Source organism: Zootoca vivipara, chromosome 15, assembly GCF_963506605.1.
Source record: "Zootoca vivipara chromosome 15, rZooViv1.1, whole genome shotgun sequence".
Classification (NCBI taxonomy): Eukaryota; Metazoa; Chordata; class Lepidosauria; order Squamata; family Lacertidae; genus Zootoca; species Zootoca vivipara.
The window spans coordinates 44,607,724-44,621,472 of NC_083290.1; the positions used below are offsets into that span (position 1 = coordinate 44,607,724).

Below are 13,749 nucleotides of genomic sequence, written 5' to 3' on the forward strand. Positions count from 1 at the left end.
CTAGCTATTCATCAAAGGTCAAAGGTCAGACAAACCTAATGAGGGCATAGCTGATTAACAAAGGGCCTGCCAGTGTGGTGAGTGAGCATTCACAACCCCCTTTGTTCCCCCTTGCAGACTATTCCCTTCAGTTTGCTCAGTGTAATCAAATTAAATTGCATTTTTAATGGTTCATTTAGTGGCATTTAGAGCAACTCTACAAGTGGAATGGCAGAGATCAGTCTGCCTGGGTTGGGAATTAAGGCTAATAAGGAGATTAATTGGGGAGGGTGGCAAGGAGGAGAGAGTGTTTCCATCTGGCCTCTAAAATGATCATAAGTGAAAAATGAAATACAGCTTCATGCTTGGGCTGCACAGCCAGCTGCTTGAGCCCACTCGGTCGGGGCACACCTCAGGACAAAGAGACAATTCAGAGCCAAGAAACAAAATTCACCCAACCACGGTCTCCTCTCCCCCTCCTGACACTGAACCACATACATCCGACCACTGGCAGAGAATTCCTGCCTACACAATCTTTGTGTGTACCAAGGAGCAAAGGAAGTGGAAACAGCTCAGCTCTGCCCCCTGGTCCTGCGGCTGCATTTTCCTGGGGCAAAAGCAGCACACCGAGAGACTAGAGAACACAACCCCCCCCACCCCAATGATGAAGCGCACAAGGAATGTTTCTCTCCACCCCACCATTCCAACTTTCCATGGTAAAAAAACAAAAGCACCAGAACATCCGGGCAACCTGATATGTATTAAAAATAACATCTGTAGCCGCATAATTTGTAACATAGCACAGGCAAAGAAGTGATGAGACGCCGGAAATAAAGCAGGCACCCCGTCTGTGCTCGGATGACTATATTCCACTCCTGATTTTCTACAGCAAACCAAAAGCCAACCTTGATTAGAAAAAAGTACCCTTAACACGTCCAGTTTCACATTTTAAACTCATTGAAACATTTTTTTAATAAAAAAATCTACTTATCCTACTGAATATGCAAGGAAACTATGCCACACTTTCTCAAAGAAGCTGCTCAAACATCTGATCGGCGTTCTGTACTCTAAACAGAAGCTAATGAAGGAGGAACTCTCTGTACTGGACAAGTCTATCAGGAATCACCCAGCCTGGCAAGAGTTCCACAAGGAAAAACAAACCATTTACCACTCTCATTTACCACAGATAAACAAAAAACTCTCTAACCCTTCCAACCTACAGGCTACTAATCAAAACAACAAGATCGACATTATTGTCAATCTCTCACAGCAAACACTCGGCCCAGCTGAGGAATCGGTCCTTTCACGTGGACTATCATTCTGCCCTGCCAAATCCCCACGCATGATTCAGTGCTGAAGGGACTTGGAAGCATTTTTCCACCGTTTATGCCTGAAGGAGTACTTTCAACACACACAAGAACAAGACAAAGTAGAACAAACAACATCTTCACAACACAACATCTCTCAACCTACTGGGGAACAACCACCACCCTCCCAACACATTAAGAAACAGAACATTGACCACCGAAAAAATGTTACACAAAAAGGGACTCCACATAGAATCATAGAGTTAGAAGAGACCACAAGGGCCATCCAGTCCAACCCCCTGCCAAGCAGGAACACCATCAAAGCATTCTTGACATATGCCTGTCAAGCCTCTGCTTAAAGACCTCCAAAGAAGGAGACTCCACCACACTCCTTGGTAGCAAATTCCACTGCCGAACAGCTCTTACTGTCAAGTTCTTCCTAATGTTTAGGTGGACCCCTCCTGATGGGCCTCTCCTGATGGACGCAATACCACACTATATCTGTACATTGATTGCTTCCGCCACAGAATCCAAACGGATGTGACCAGAAAACACCATCGCTTACAACAAAATATGAACCATGCTGAAAGGAGAGCCATAGATAATCTCAGGAACAACCCAGACATTATAATTAAAGAGGCAGACAAGGGTGGAACTGTAGTCATCATGAAAAAAAACTGATTACATCCAGGAGGCTCACAGACAACTTTCCAATACCGCCTTTTACATGAAATTGGACTCAGACCCCACACAAGAATACAAAAAAGAACTGAACAGGATTGTTAAGGAGCTACCCCCACACATCCAATAACAGATCCTCACAAACACACCAGTGGAACCTCTACCAGGAACTTTTTATCTTCTACCTAAAATACACAAACCAGGAAATCCAGGATGCCCCATCATCTCAGGTATTGGCACTATTACAGTGGGTGTTTCTGGCTATATGGACTCTGTTCTGAAACCACAAGCCATCAGTGCTCCCAGCTACGTACATGACACCACAGATTTCATGAGGAAAATACAATCTTTGAATAATCTTCCTAACAATATTAGCCACTATGGATGTGGAATCTCAGTATACCAACATCCCACACAATGATGGTTTACAAGCCATAAGGAACACCATTTCAAATAAAATCACAGCGGACTTTGCTACCAAACTCTGCCATTTTGTCCTTACCCACAATCACTTCAAATTTGGTGATGATCTGTTCCTCCAGATCAGCGGCACAGCTATGGGCACCCGCATGGCCCCACAGTATAACAACATCTTCATGGCAGATTTAAAACGTTTCCTAAACTCCTACCCACTCAAACCTCTCTTGTACCTGTGATACATTGACGATCTTTTTATTATCTGGACACATGGTCAACAGACCCTGGACACCTTCCACCAGACATTCAATGACTTTCACCCCACCATCAACCTAACAATGAATCAATCTATGCAAGAAATACATTTTTTGGACACTACTATAAAAATACAGGATGGGCGTATTAACACCACCATAAACCAACTGACCGACAAACATATCTACATGCTTCTAGCTGCCACCCCAAACATACCAAACAATCCATTGTATATAGCCAGGCCCTACGTTACAACCGCATCTGTTCCAACTCTACAGACAGAGACTCTCACCTAAGAGATCGACAGCAAACCCTTTTAGAACTAAAATATCCACCCGATGAAGTTAAACAACAGATCAACAGAGCCAGACTGATACCCAGGGAGAACCTGGTGCAAGACAGACCCAAAAAAGAAAATAACAGAACAACAGTAGTAATCCCATACAGCTCCCAAGTTAAAACAGTACAACGCATCATCAGAGATCTACAACCTCTCCTAGACAATGACAGCTCTCTTTCTCAAGCTCTGGGAGGAAGACCTTTCATTGCCTACAGACAGCCACCCAATCTTAAACAACTCCTCACCCACAATAATACAACCACCATTCTTAACATGGGCACTGGTACCGGAGCCTGAAATAAACCCAGATGCCAACTTTGCTGCCACATACACCAGGACAACACCATTACTGGCCCCAACAACATCAAACATACCATCTCAGGACTATTTAACTGCTCATCTTCTAACATTGTGTATGCCATCAAATGCCAACAGTGCCCTTCAGCTCTCTATATTGGACAAACAGGCCAAACCCTATGCCAAAGGATAAATGGACATAAATCTGACATCAGGAATCACAAGACAGAGAAACCAGTAGGAGAACACTTCAATCTCCCAGGACATTCTATACAAGATCTCAAAAGCAGCTGTTTTATTACAGAAAAATTTCAGAAACAGACTGGAAAGAGAAGTTGCTGAATTGCAACTCATTACCAAGCTTAAAGCCATGGAGACACCTGGTCTGAATAGAGACATTGGATTCTTATCTCATTATACATGACAAAGCTATTTTTAGCCATCTCACCCCTTGCTTTTTCCTGTAAGACCAATTGCAGTCATTAACAGTCGTCAACAGGTTTACCACACCTATCAGTCAAACACCCAGTCCCACCACCCTTCTGAGTAATACCCCTCCCCACCCTCTCACTATATATAAGGGTCTGGAGACTTCTGTTTCAGTGTATCTGAAGAAGTGTGCATGCACACGAAAGCTCATACCAGTGACAAACTTAGTTGGTGTCTAAGGTGCTACTGGAAGGAATTTTTAAAATTTTGTTTCGACTACGGCAGACCAACACAGCTACCTACCTGTATTTTAAACTCCTGTAACTCATCATGGTTTTGCTTGCTTCCTAACCTTGGGCAAGTCACCAACTCTTAACCAAAACTACTTCATGTGGCTTCTGCAAAGCTCCAGAGAAGAGATAAAATGGCTGCAAGAAGGACTTTGTGCTTGCAATACAGGCATCAAGTGTTGCTTCCTTGTAATGCCTCTTTGTAAAGAGACATTTTTCCTACCCATTGAGGCTCTGACCAGTGTGGCATCATTACTGACTTCTGAACAGAGAAAATCTCTCTAGGGCAGCGTTTCTCAACCGCTGTTCCGCGGCACACTAGTGTGCCGCGAGACGCTGGCTGGTGTGCCGCGACGAGAAGGGTGATTTGCATTGTCATGTCGCTGACCCGCCGGAAAGGAAGTCGGCCGGGTCACGACGCGAGGCGAGCGCCCATGTCGTGACCCGGCCGGCTTCCTTTCCGGTGGGTCAGTGTTGTATATTGGCGGCCGCCAGGTACATGACAATGTAAATTGCCCTTCTCGTCGCCGCACGTCGTGGCAAATTACAGGCTGAGGTCGCGCCAGCTTCCCTTGGGATTTTCTTCCTCCCGTGTAAATGTGTCCTAAGATGTGCCGAATCCCAATTATTTGAGAAGAAACGTCCCAATGGCCTCCGCGGAACCGGCTGCACACGCAAATCCGATTTAAACTGCAATCCGGTTGCAGCCACTAGCCAGGTAGCAAGACCCACTAAAACTCAGCGGCGCTTCCTTCCGAGTAGAAATGCCTAGCTTTGCGTCGCCAGGTTGAATGCCGATGCTTGCTTGGGCGGCGGGGACTGAGGCCCACCGAACTGATCGCGAGGTTTACTTGCGAGTAAATGTTGGACTAGGGACGGATTGTAACGTTTGTGGGTTTCAAGCAGCTTGGGAACTTCAGCTGGGTGGTGGATGGGGCCCGTTTGGGCAAAAAGCAGGGGCTATAGACAAACTAAACTAAATATAGGGCGGCACAGAGTTGGTGTGCCGCGTGATTTTTTTCATAGAACATAGTGTGCCGTGGCCCAAAAAAGGTTGAGAAACACTGCTCTAGGGAAGCAATTTATAACTAACCCCCTCGGATCCCCCACTCCTTCCAGCCTCCTATTTCCCTTCCTTTGTCCAGGTCTCCTTACCAACAACGTCAAGCTGGTAGGTATGGTTTAGGGTTCCATACTTGTTCTCCACAATGCAGGTGTAGTTGCCTTTATCTGATGGCACAACCGAGTCCATGATGATGCTCCAGGTGGCATGACGGACCTGTGGAGAAACAGACACAGGCTGATCAGGAAGGTTTACCTGCTGATTGATGGCTGAGGCGAAGGGAGCAACGGCTCTGCCCCCTTGGGCCTTTTCATCTCAGGAGCAGGGCCAAAGGTCTGGCCTGCTCTTGTGCTGCATGTTCTAAGCTGCACATAATTGCTGTTCGAGGTCATGTTTTCCCCCTTTTGCTATACTGAGAGTAATTGCTGCCAGCTGCTGGGCTGACAACAGAGCTGGCTACATCTGGAAACTAGGATGATGGACGAGTGGGACGAGTTTCGTTGGCCAGCACAAGAACCGGTCTTGAAATTCCTCCAGCTGCTCTCCCACACAAAGGAGATTTCACTGTGCCCAAGTCTAGCCAGGATGGTGTATAATATTATGTGTGCCATTGGTGAACTCACTTGCACAGGCACAAAATTCGGCACAGAATTTGACATTTAGACAACCCCACTTTAAACTTTCTCTCATGCACCCCCCCCCCTAAATACTCAAGTATAAGCCTACTTTTTCAGCACAAAAAATGTGCTGAAAAAGCCGCCCTCAGCTTATATGCGAGTTAGACGGGCAGCGGTGGAGAAAGGCACAGGACTGGGAGTTTGGACAAGCGCTGCGCTGCGACTCTCCCTCCGAACCCCCATCCTATGCCTGCTCTGTGTGAGGTGGTGGGGAGGAAGAAGCGTCGAGGAAGGGGTCCTTCCTTGCCGCCTCTCCCCCCAGCTGGGAAAGGTATTTATTTTTATTTTTGAAATTTACCAGTAGCTGCTGCATTTCCCACCCTCGGCTTATACTCGAGTCAGTAAGTTTTCCCAGGTTTTTTGAGGTAAAATTAGGCTTATGTTCAGGTCGGCTTATACTCGAGTATATACCACACACACACACACACACACACACACACACACACACACAGATCATAGCTGCCAAGTTTTCCCTTTTCTCGCGAGGAAGCCTATTCAGCATAAGGGAAAATCCCTTTAAAAAAGGGATAACTTGGCAGCTATGACACATATACAAATAATGTTGTGCCTTGCAAACCCTCACAAGATGCCTTATGAAACAGCTGGTAAGCAGCAAAAATTTAAAAACAGACCAATAGGTCAAAACAATTAAAGACACCATGAGCTGAAGAAAAAATAAATAAATCCTAGAAACAAAAATTTAAACAGTAAACCTTATGTTTTTGCCCACTTCCTCCCGTGGTCCAGTCAGCAAGTCTCAGCCTAGTCTATCTCACCTGGCTGTTGTGAAAATATCTAAGCTAAGAGGAAATTGGTGCTTGAAGGCATCAAACATTGCTTCCTTTTACCATAGTGGAACATCTTTGTACTATAAAAAGCCACTTCCATCCAAATTAGCATAACTGCAAGGCTTCAGCCAATCTAAGTCTGGCTTAATGCCGGCATGTTCTAGATGTTTCAGTCCTACTATTTTCAGGTGAGCTTACTCCCAGGTTAATGTGCACAGGCGTCTGGCTCCTAAGGAGTTATTTTAGGCCTGTAGCACTGGGGGTGCGAGCTGTGGGAAGCACAGTGATTTGTTTTCCTTTTTATAAATGGTGTATGTGTGTATTTGCTATTTAAATTTTACATGCAAGATGGTGAGGAAAAGCATACGGTTGGTATTTTTCCTAAGTGCTTAGTAAAAAACCAAAGCCAACTCTCAACTTTTCAGTACAGTGGTACCTCGACTTATGAAGACGATCCGTTCCGCGGCCGTCTTCATGAGTTGAAGTCTTCGGTTGTTGAAGCGCCTGTTTTGCACAAGCGCAAAGCGTGATTTTGCGCTTCTGCGCATGTGTCGACAGCGTGCGCAGCGAAAAGACTTCCGGGTTTATCGACTTTGGAAGTCGAAACCTTCGGAAGTCGAGTCGTTCGGATGTTGAGGTATGACTGTATTGTTGTCCAACAGCAAAATCTCTACACATATCACACAGGTTGAGTATACCTTGGTTTCCAAGCATCTCCGTTTCGCCTCGGTTGTTGAACGTTTTGGAAGTCGAATGGTCTTCTAGAATGTTCGACAGCCGAGGTTCCACTGCATTACAAGTTGTTTTTTAGGTATCCCCCCCCCCCAGCACTGAATGGAAGTCCTAGGTTTTCATGCTTTCTGAGCTCTAGCACTTCCGACAGCCTCTGAACCAGGAGGTTCCATAGAGCAAACTTGGCTAAATACAGTGGTACCTCGACTTACGAACGACTCAACAACCGAATTTTTCGACTTACGAATGGGGGTAATGGCCGCGCGCTTACGAATGTCTCGACATCCGGGGAAAAACCCATGGCGCTTTTAGATATGGATTTTTCGACTTACAAATTTTTAGATAGGGTTGCTTCGACTTATGAATTTTTCCGTTTTCAATGCATTCCTATGGGAAATCACGACTCCAATGGCGTTTTTCGACTTAGGAATTTTTCGACTGACGAAGGTGCCTTCAGAACAGATTAAATTCGTAAGTCGAGGCACCACTGTATCCCGTCGAGACACCTCTGTCTTTCTCCAGGTCTTTGGGCAGCCTACCTCTGCATCTGCTGAGGGAGCAGAGACAAATCACAGAAAAGAGCACCTGGCTTCAAACCCTGCTTATGGGATGTGTGATGCATTTGGCTGCCATTGTGGGAAGCACAATACTGATCCTGCCTCCCCGCCCCATTTTTCCTGGCTGGAATGTGTCCCTGGACTGCATAATGCCTCTTCCTTGTGTCTCTGTGTAAATGTATATCTTTTGCTCCACCCACTTTTGCCTCTGGCCCCACCTACCACTGGCATTTGGCCCTCAGAAGGCTGCCCAGATGGGAATGCGGCCCTTGGGATGAAAAAGGTCCCCAGTCCAAGGTTCAACTCAAAATGCTTCTGGCCGGTCTTTGGCAACTGGTCCTCCACGCTGGAATGTGCTAGGAGTATGAAGCCAGAGTCATGGCCAGGTAGTCAGCGTCTCTGCATCACACCTCCCCTTGCAGCTGCTACCAACCTTGTCTAGCAAAGGCAGCAAAGAGAACAAAGGCAAAGCTGCAACATGGGAAGGCAGATTAAAACTAAGGAAGCTGCAGCAATGACTATTTCTGGGGGGGGGGGGAGCCATTACTTTCAGGGAGTGCCCAGGAGCTGTTGCTTGATCAGATTCAGCCCAGGAGAAAAATGACAGGGACCATCTGATTCACTAAAGCCAGATGTGAAGATTAAAAAGGGGGAAAGTAGAACAGGATGGTTCTTGTCTGCGTCAGTGGCTGCTGCTAAAGGAGTTTTATTTGTAGCAGAGGGTCCCTGGCTGCGCCAAGAGTGGGAGGTGCAGAGGCCACACTCTGCTTGTGAGTCACTGCAGATGGAAACAAGTTGTTCTAACTGGAGGCAGCAGCGTCCATAGCAAGTGCCAGAATGACTTCTGCATTGTCGCACTTTCAGCCAAACGCCTCCGCCTGGCTTTGGAGAGGTTCGGAGATGATGACACCACATCTAGCTGGAGGCAGGCCCTGCTTGCAAGACATGCTGAGAATACTTTCCCAGCTGCAACAGGCACGTAATTTGGGAACGTAATCTGTGATGTGGCATAAGAAGCTCCAGGAAGGAGGGGGAAAAAGACCATCAACCCATTTCGAAGCTTTTTGTCTTGATCAATCACCTGCTTTTCAGTCAGTCAGCTAATTCTTGTTGTTGGCTTTCATGTGTCTTGGGTGACGATGCAAGAGAGCGCCTTCAGAAGTCAAGTCAAACGGTTAGAGAATTACAGCACCTGCTGTGGCTGTAGAGACAGGCTTTGCTGCAGGTGAGGCACCTGAAGGCAGCTGGTCTTGCCACCACACGTGCACTATAACGTCATAACACCCCACACCTGTAGCATCTGCTTGGTGGTGGTGGGTTCGCACATCCCTCACTGAGGGCTGCTTAAGAAAGGCACCTGGGCCCTGGGGGAGCATGCATCTCGCCGTGGACACTCCCGCTTTGTATTTTATATAATGCCATTATACCGCCATCACTACTAGTATGCTCGTATCCCGTTATTTCCTGCAAGGAGCTCAAGGAGACACATATGGTTTCCCCTTTCTCCATATGCTTTTCACAAGAACCCTGTTAGAGACAGCTTGTAGAATTTTAAGCATAACCTTGCTAGCATGTGAAATAAGCGCAATTGTGCGGTAGTTGGGGCATTCTTTGGCACTGCCCTTCCTTGGGATTGGGATGTAGACTGATCTTCTCCAATCCTCTGGCCACTGCTGAGTTTTCCAAACTTGCTGGCATATTGAGGGTAGCACCTTAACAGCATCATCTTTTAAAATTTTAAATAGCTCAGGTGGAATACCATCACTTCCACTGGCCTTGTTATTAGCAGTGCTTTCTAAGGCCCATTTGACTTCACTCTCCAGGATGTCTGGCTCAAGGTCAGCAACCACACTACCTGGGGTGTATGAGACCTCCATATCTTTCTGGTATAATTCCTCTATGTATTCTTGCCAACTCTTCTTGATGTCTTCTACTTCTCTAGAAGTCCTTTCCACATTTGTCCATTATTATGGTAATCTTTGTACGGAATGTACGAAATGTATGGTAATCTTTGTACGAAATGTTCCTTTCATATCTCCAATTTTCATGAACAGATCTCTGGTTTTTCCCATTCTGTTGTTTTCCTCTATTTCTTTGCATTGCTCGTTTAAGAAGCTGCATTCAATTTCCAGTATCTTTCACTATCTCCCTCACATTTTGCTTGCCTTCTCTCCCCCACTATTTGTAAGGCCTCATTGGACAGCCACTTTGCTTTCTTGCATTTCCTTTTCATTGGGTTGGTTTTCGTTGCTGCCTCCTGTATAATGTTACGAGCCTCCATCCAATCCATAGTCAGACGCGTCAGTCTGACCTACCATAGGTCAGTGTGGGTCGGGATGCGCTAGGTACTCTTCTGAGGTAAACATAGCCTTGAGGCTCTCAAACTCCCTCTGCACCTCTTGCATCCACTGGCAGGGTCTCTTACCTCTTAAGCAGTTCATGAGAGGAGCCGGAAGCCCTGAGTATCTTGGTATGAACTTACGGTAGTAGTTTGCGGAACCCAGGAATCGTTGCAAGTTTTTCTTGGTTCTGGGTTCCTGCCACATCACCACTGCCTGCACCTTGGCGGAATTTGTGTGTACTCCCTTGGGGTGATGTGGTAGCCCAAGAATCCACCTCTGTCACATGGAACTGACACTTCTCTAACTTGGCATACAGCCGATTTTATCTGAGCCACTGCAGCACCTCTTTCACATGTTTTACATGCTCTTCAGGGGTGTCTGAGTAAATAAAAAGATCATCTACATCAGTGTTTCCCAAACCTGGGCCTCCAGCTGTTTTTGAACTACAACTCCCATCATCCCTAACTAGCAAGACTAGTGGCCAGGGATGATGGGAATTGTAGTCCAAAAACAGCTGGAGAACCAAGGTTGGGAAACACTGATCTACATAACACAACACTGTAAAGTCCACCAGACCCCCCCCCCCGCAAACACATGATTGATGAACGCCTGGAACGTCGCAGTTCCCAAATATAATCCAAATGGCATGACTAAGTACTCAAAAGTGCTGTATCTTGCACAAAAGATGGTCTTCTACTCATCTCCTGCTCTCACCCATATCAGGTAGTAAGTCTCAAGTAGAACTTAGTGAAGATCTTTGCCAATCCCAACCTCTCCAGCATGTCACCGATGCATGGCAGGGGATAGCGATTGGGTACCACTACCTTGTTCAGAAGCCTGTAGTCATAGAATCATAGAATCACAGAGTTGGAAGAGACCACAAAGGCCATCCAGTACAACCCCCTGCCAAGCAGGAAACACCATCAAAACATTCTTGACATATGCCTGTCAAGCCTCTGCTTAAAGACCTCCAAAGAAGGAGACTCCACCACACTCCTTGGCAGCAAGTTCCACTGTCGAACAGTTCTTCCTAATGTTTAGGTGGAATCTTCTTTCTTGTAGCTTGAATCCATTGCTCCGTGTCCGCTTCTCTGGAGCAGCAGAAAACAACCTTTCTCCCTCCTCTATATGACATCCTTTTATATATTTGAACATGGCTATCATATCACCCCTTAACCTTCTCTTCTCCAGGCTAAACATACCCAGCTCCCTAAGCCGTTCCTCATAAGGCATCGTTTGCAGGCCTTTGACCATATTGGTTGCCCTCCTCTGGACACGTTCCAGCTTTTCAGTATCCTTCTTGAACTGTGGTGCCCAGAACTGGACACAGTACTCCAGGTGAAGTCTGACCAGAGCAGAATACAGTGGTGCTATTACTTCCCTTGATCTAGATGCTATACTCCTATTGATGCAGCCCAGAATTGCATTGGCTTTTTTAGCTGCTGCATCACACTGTTGACTCATGTCAAGTTTGTGGTCTACCAAGACTCCTAGATCCTTTTCACATGTACTGCTCTCAAGCCAGGTGTCACCCATCCTGTATTTGTGCCTTTCATTCTTTTTGCCCAAGTGTAGTACTTTACATTTCTCCCTGTTAGAATTTATCTTGTTTGCTTTGGCCCAGTTCTCTAATCTGTTAAGGTCATTTTGAAGTGTGATCCTGTCCTCTGGGGTATTAGCCACCCCTCCCAATTTGGTGTCGTCTGCAAACTTGCTCAGGATGCCCTGAAGCCCATCATCCAAGTCATTGATAAAGATGTTGAATAAGACTGGGCCCAAGACAGAACCCTGTGGCACCCCACTAGTCACTACTCTCCAGGATGAAGAGGAGCCATTGATGAGCATCCTTTGGGTTCGGTCAGTAAGCCAGTTACAAATCCAATGAATGGTAGCATTGTCTAGCCCGCATTTTACCAGCTTCTTTAGAAGAATATCATGGGGCACCTTGTCAAATGCCTTGCTGAAATCAAGATAGGCTACATCCACAGTGTTCCCTTCATCTACCAGGCTTGTAATTCTGTCAAAAAATGAGATCAGATTAGTCTGACATGATTTATTTTTCAGAAACGCATGCTCACAGACCGTTTGCTTAATGATCTGCCATGATCTGGTATTGATGTCAGGCTGACTGGGCGGTAATTGTTTGGGTCCTCTCTTTCCCCCTTTTTGAAAATAGGGACAACATTTGCAAGGTGTCAACTCTGAGGTGTTATGTTTCTTCACGAAGAGCACAGGGGTGCCCCCTGGGACTTTGGATGGACAGATGAAGCCGCACGACAAATTCTTCTCCAGAAATTCCTTTAATGCTGCCAACTTCACCTCTGACATGGAGGACAGCTGGCTGTTGGGTAGCTGAGTGTCCGGCAACAAGTCAATTTTGCAGCCCTAAGGCCTATGGGGGGTGGGGTAGTCTGTCTGCTTCCTTCTCACAAAACACATCTTTGTAAGCCTTGTATGGTGGGGGCAATTGTCCTTCTTCCCCCGTGAGGGGCCCTAAGACCTCTGCCCCTCTAATCTCCACTGAATCTGGTACTCCACCCCCTAGACAATGTAGGTGGCAATAGGCCGATGCAAAAGTTATGGATCTCTGCCCCCACAAGATCACAGGATCGTGCCGGGGTAGCCATGTCATTCCCAGTACTACGGGATAGGTGGCTAACCTTGTGATGTGGAACAATATTGTCTCTTGGTGGCCCGGTAACTCTAGGCCTATTCTTGTCGTGGCATCTGAGATGCACCCCAACAACAAGGGGCGCCCATCGGTGGTCTGCTCTCCCTGGAAAGACTCTAAAAAATCCACTCAAAAGTACAGCATTGTGACCTCAATGGATATTAGTGCCCTAATATTACAGTAAACAGGAACAGAAAACTAGAGCTTAAATGGTGGTCCAGGGAGCCATTAGTAGGCTCTGATATATTATCAGATTGGCTCTGAGGTCATAATGAGAGTAACAAATGCAAATACTGAAAAAAAAGTTTGTCTGTTTTTAAGTTTCCACCACATGCTGAAGAGGCAACCTATTTCAACTTAACAAAAACAGCTTGTCTCTTCAAGCAACAAAAGCATCTTTGGTGGTCACTTCAAAGAAATCCCATGTTTTGAACACAAGCATAGCAATTTTGTTTTAATTCAGAGGGGTAGACAATGAAGAAAAACAGACCAGTATAGCAAATAGCACAACAGAGTTTAAAGTCTCTGCACAGGAGCAGGAATTGCCCCTTTCTATATTCTCAGATCTGCCTCTAATCTCCAGACAAGCCGGATCCTACCTTATATCCACCTATACGATGGTCAGGCTTGAATTCCCTGCCATTCTTCAGCCAATGCAGCGAAGGGGTGGGTGTCCCACTTGAGGGGCACTTAAACTTCACGGTCTTGGCAGCGGGAACAGCATGAAGCTTCTTCTCCATTTTCTCAGGGTACGTCCAGTAAGGCGGAATGGCTTCTACAGGAGACCACCCCCACCCACCAAAAACAGAGAGAGAGAGAGACAGATATGCGAGTAAGTTGGGGCGTCAAGGGGGAAAGGCTCATGGCACCAGGAAGAACACCTCCCATAACTAGAAAGTAGCACAATTCTTTCTTCACAATTGA

At 46.3% G+C, this 13,749-nt stretch overlaps 1 protein-coding gene across 7 annotated transcripts in view; it reads right to left on the reverse strand.

Moving 5' to 3' along the window:
* FGFR1 (fibroblast growth factor receptor 1) overlaps positions 1-13,749 on the reverse strand; it is a 101,465-nt gene that overhangs the window by 38,876 nt on the left and 48,840 nt on the right. For all 7 annotated transcript variants that reach the window (XM_060283074.1, XM_060283073.1, XM_035139888.2 and 4 more), the window contains 2 exons: positions 13,425-13,600; positions 5,151-5,274 (listed from right to left, as the gene is read on the reverse strand). In XM_060283074.1, coding sequence (XP_060139057.1) covers positions 5,151-5,274; positions 13,425-13,600 — 300 coding nt within the window. The remainder of the gene's footprint in view (positions 1-5,150; positions 5,275-13,424; positions 13,601-13,749) is intronic.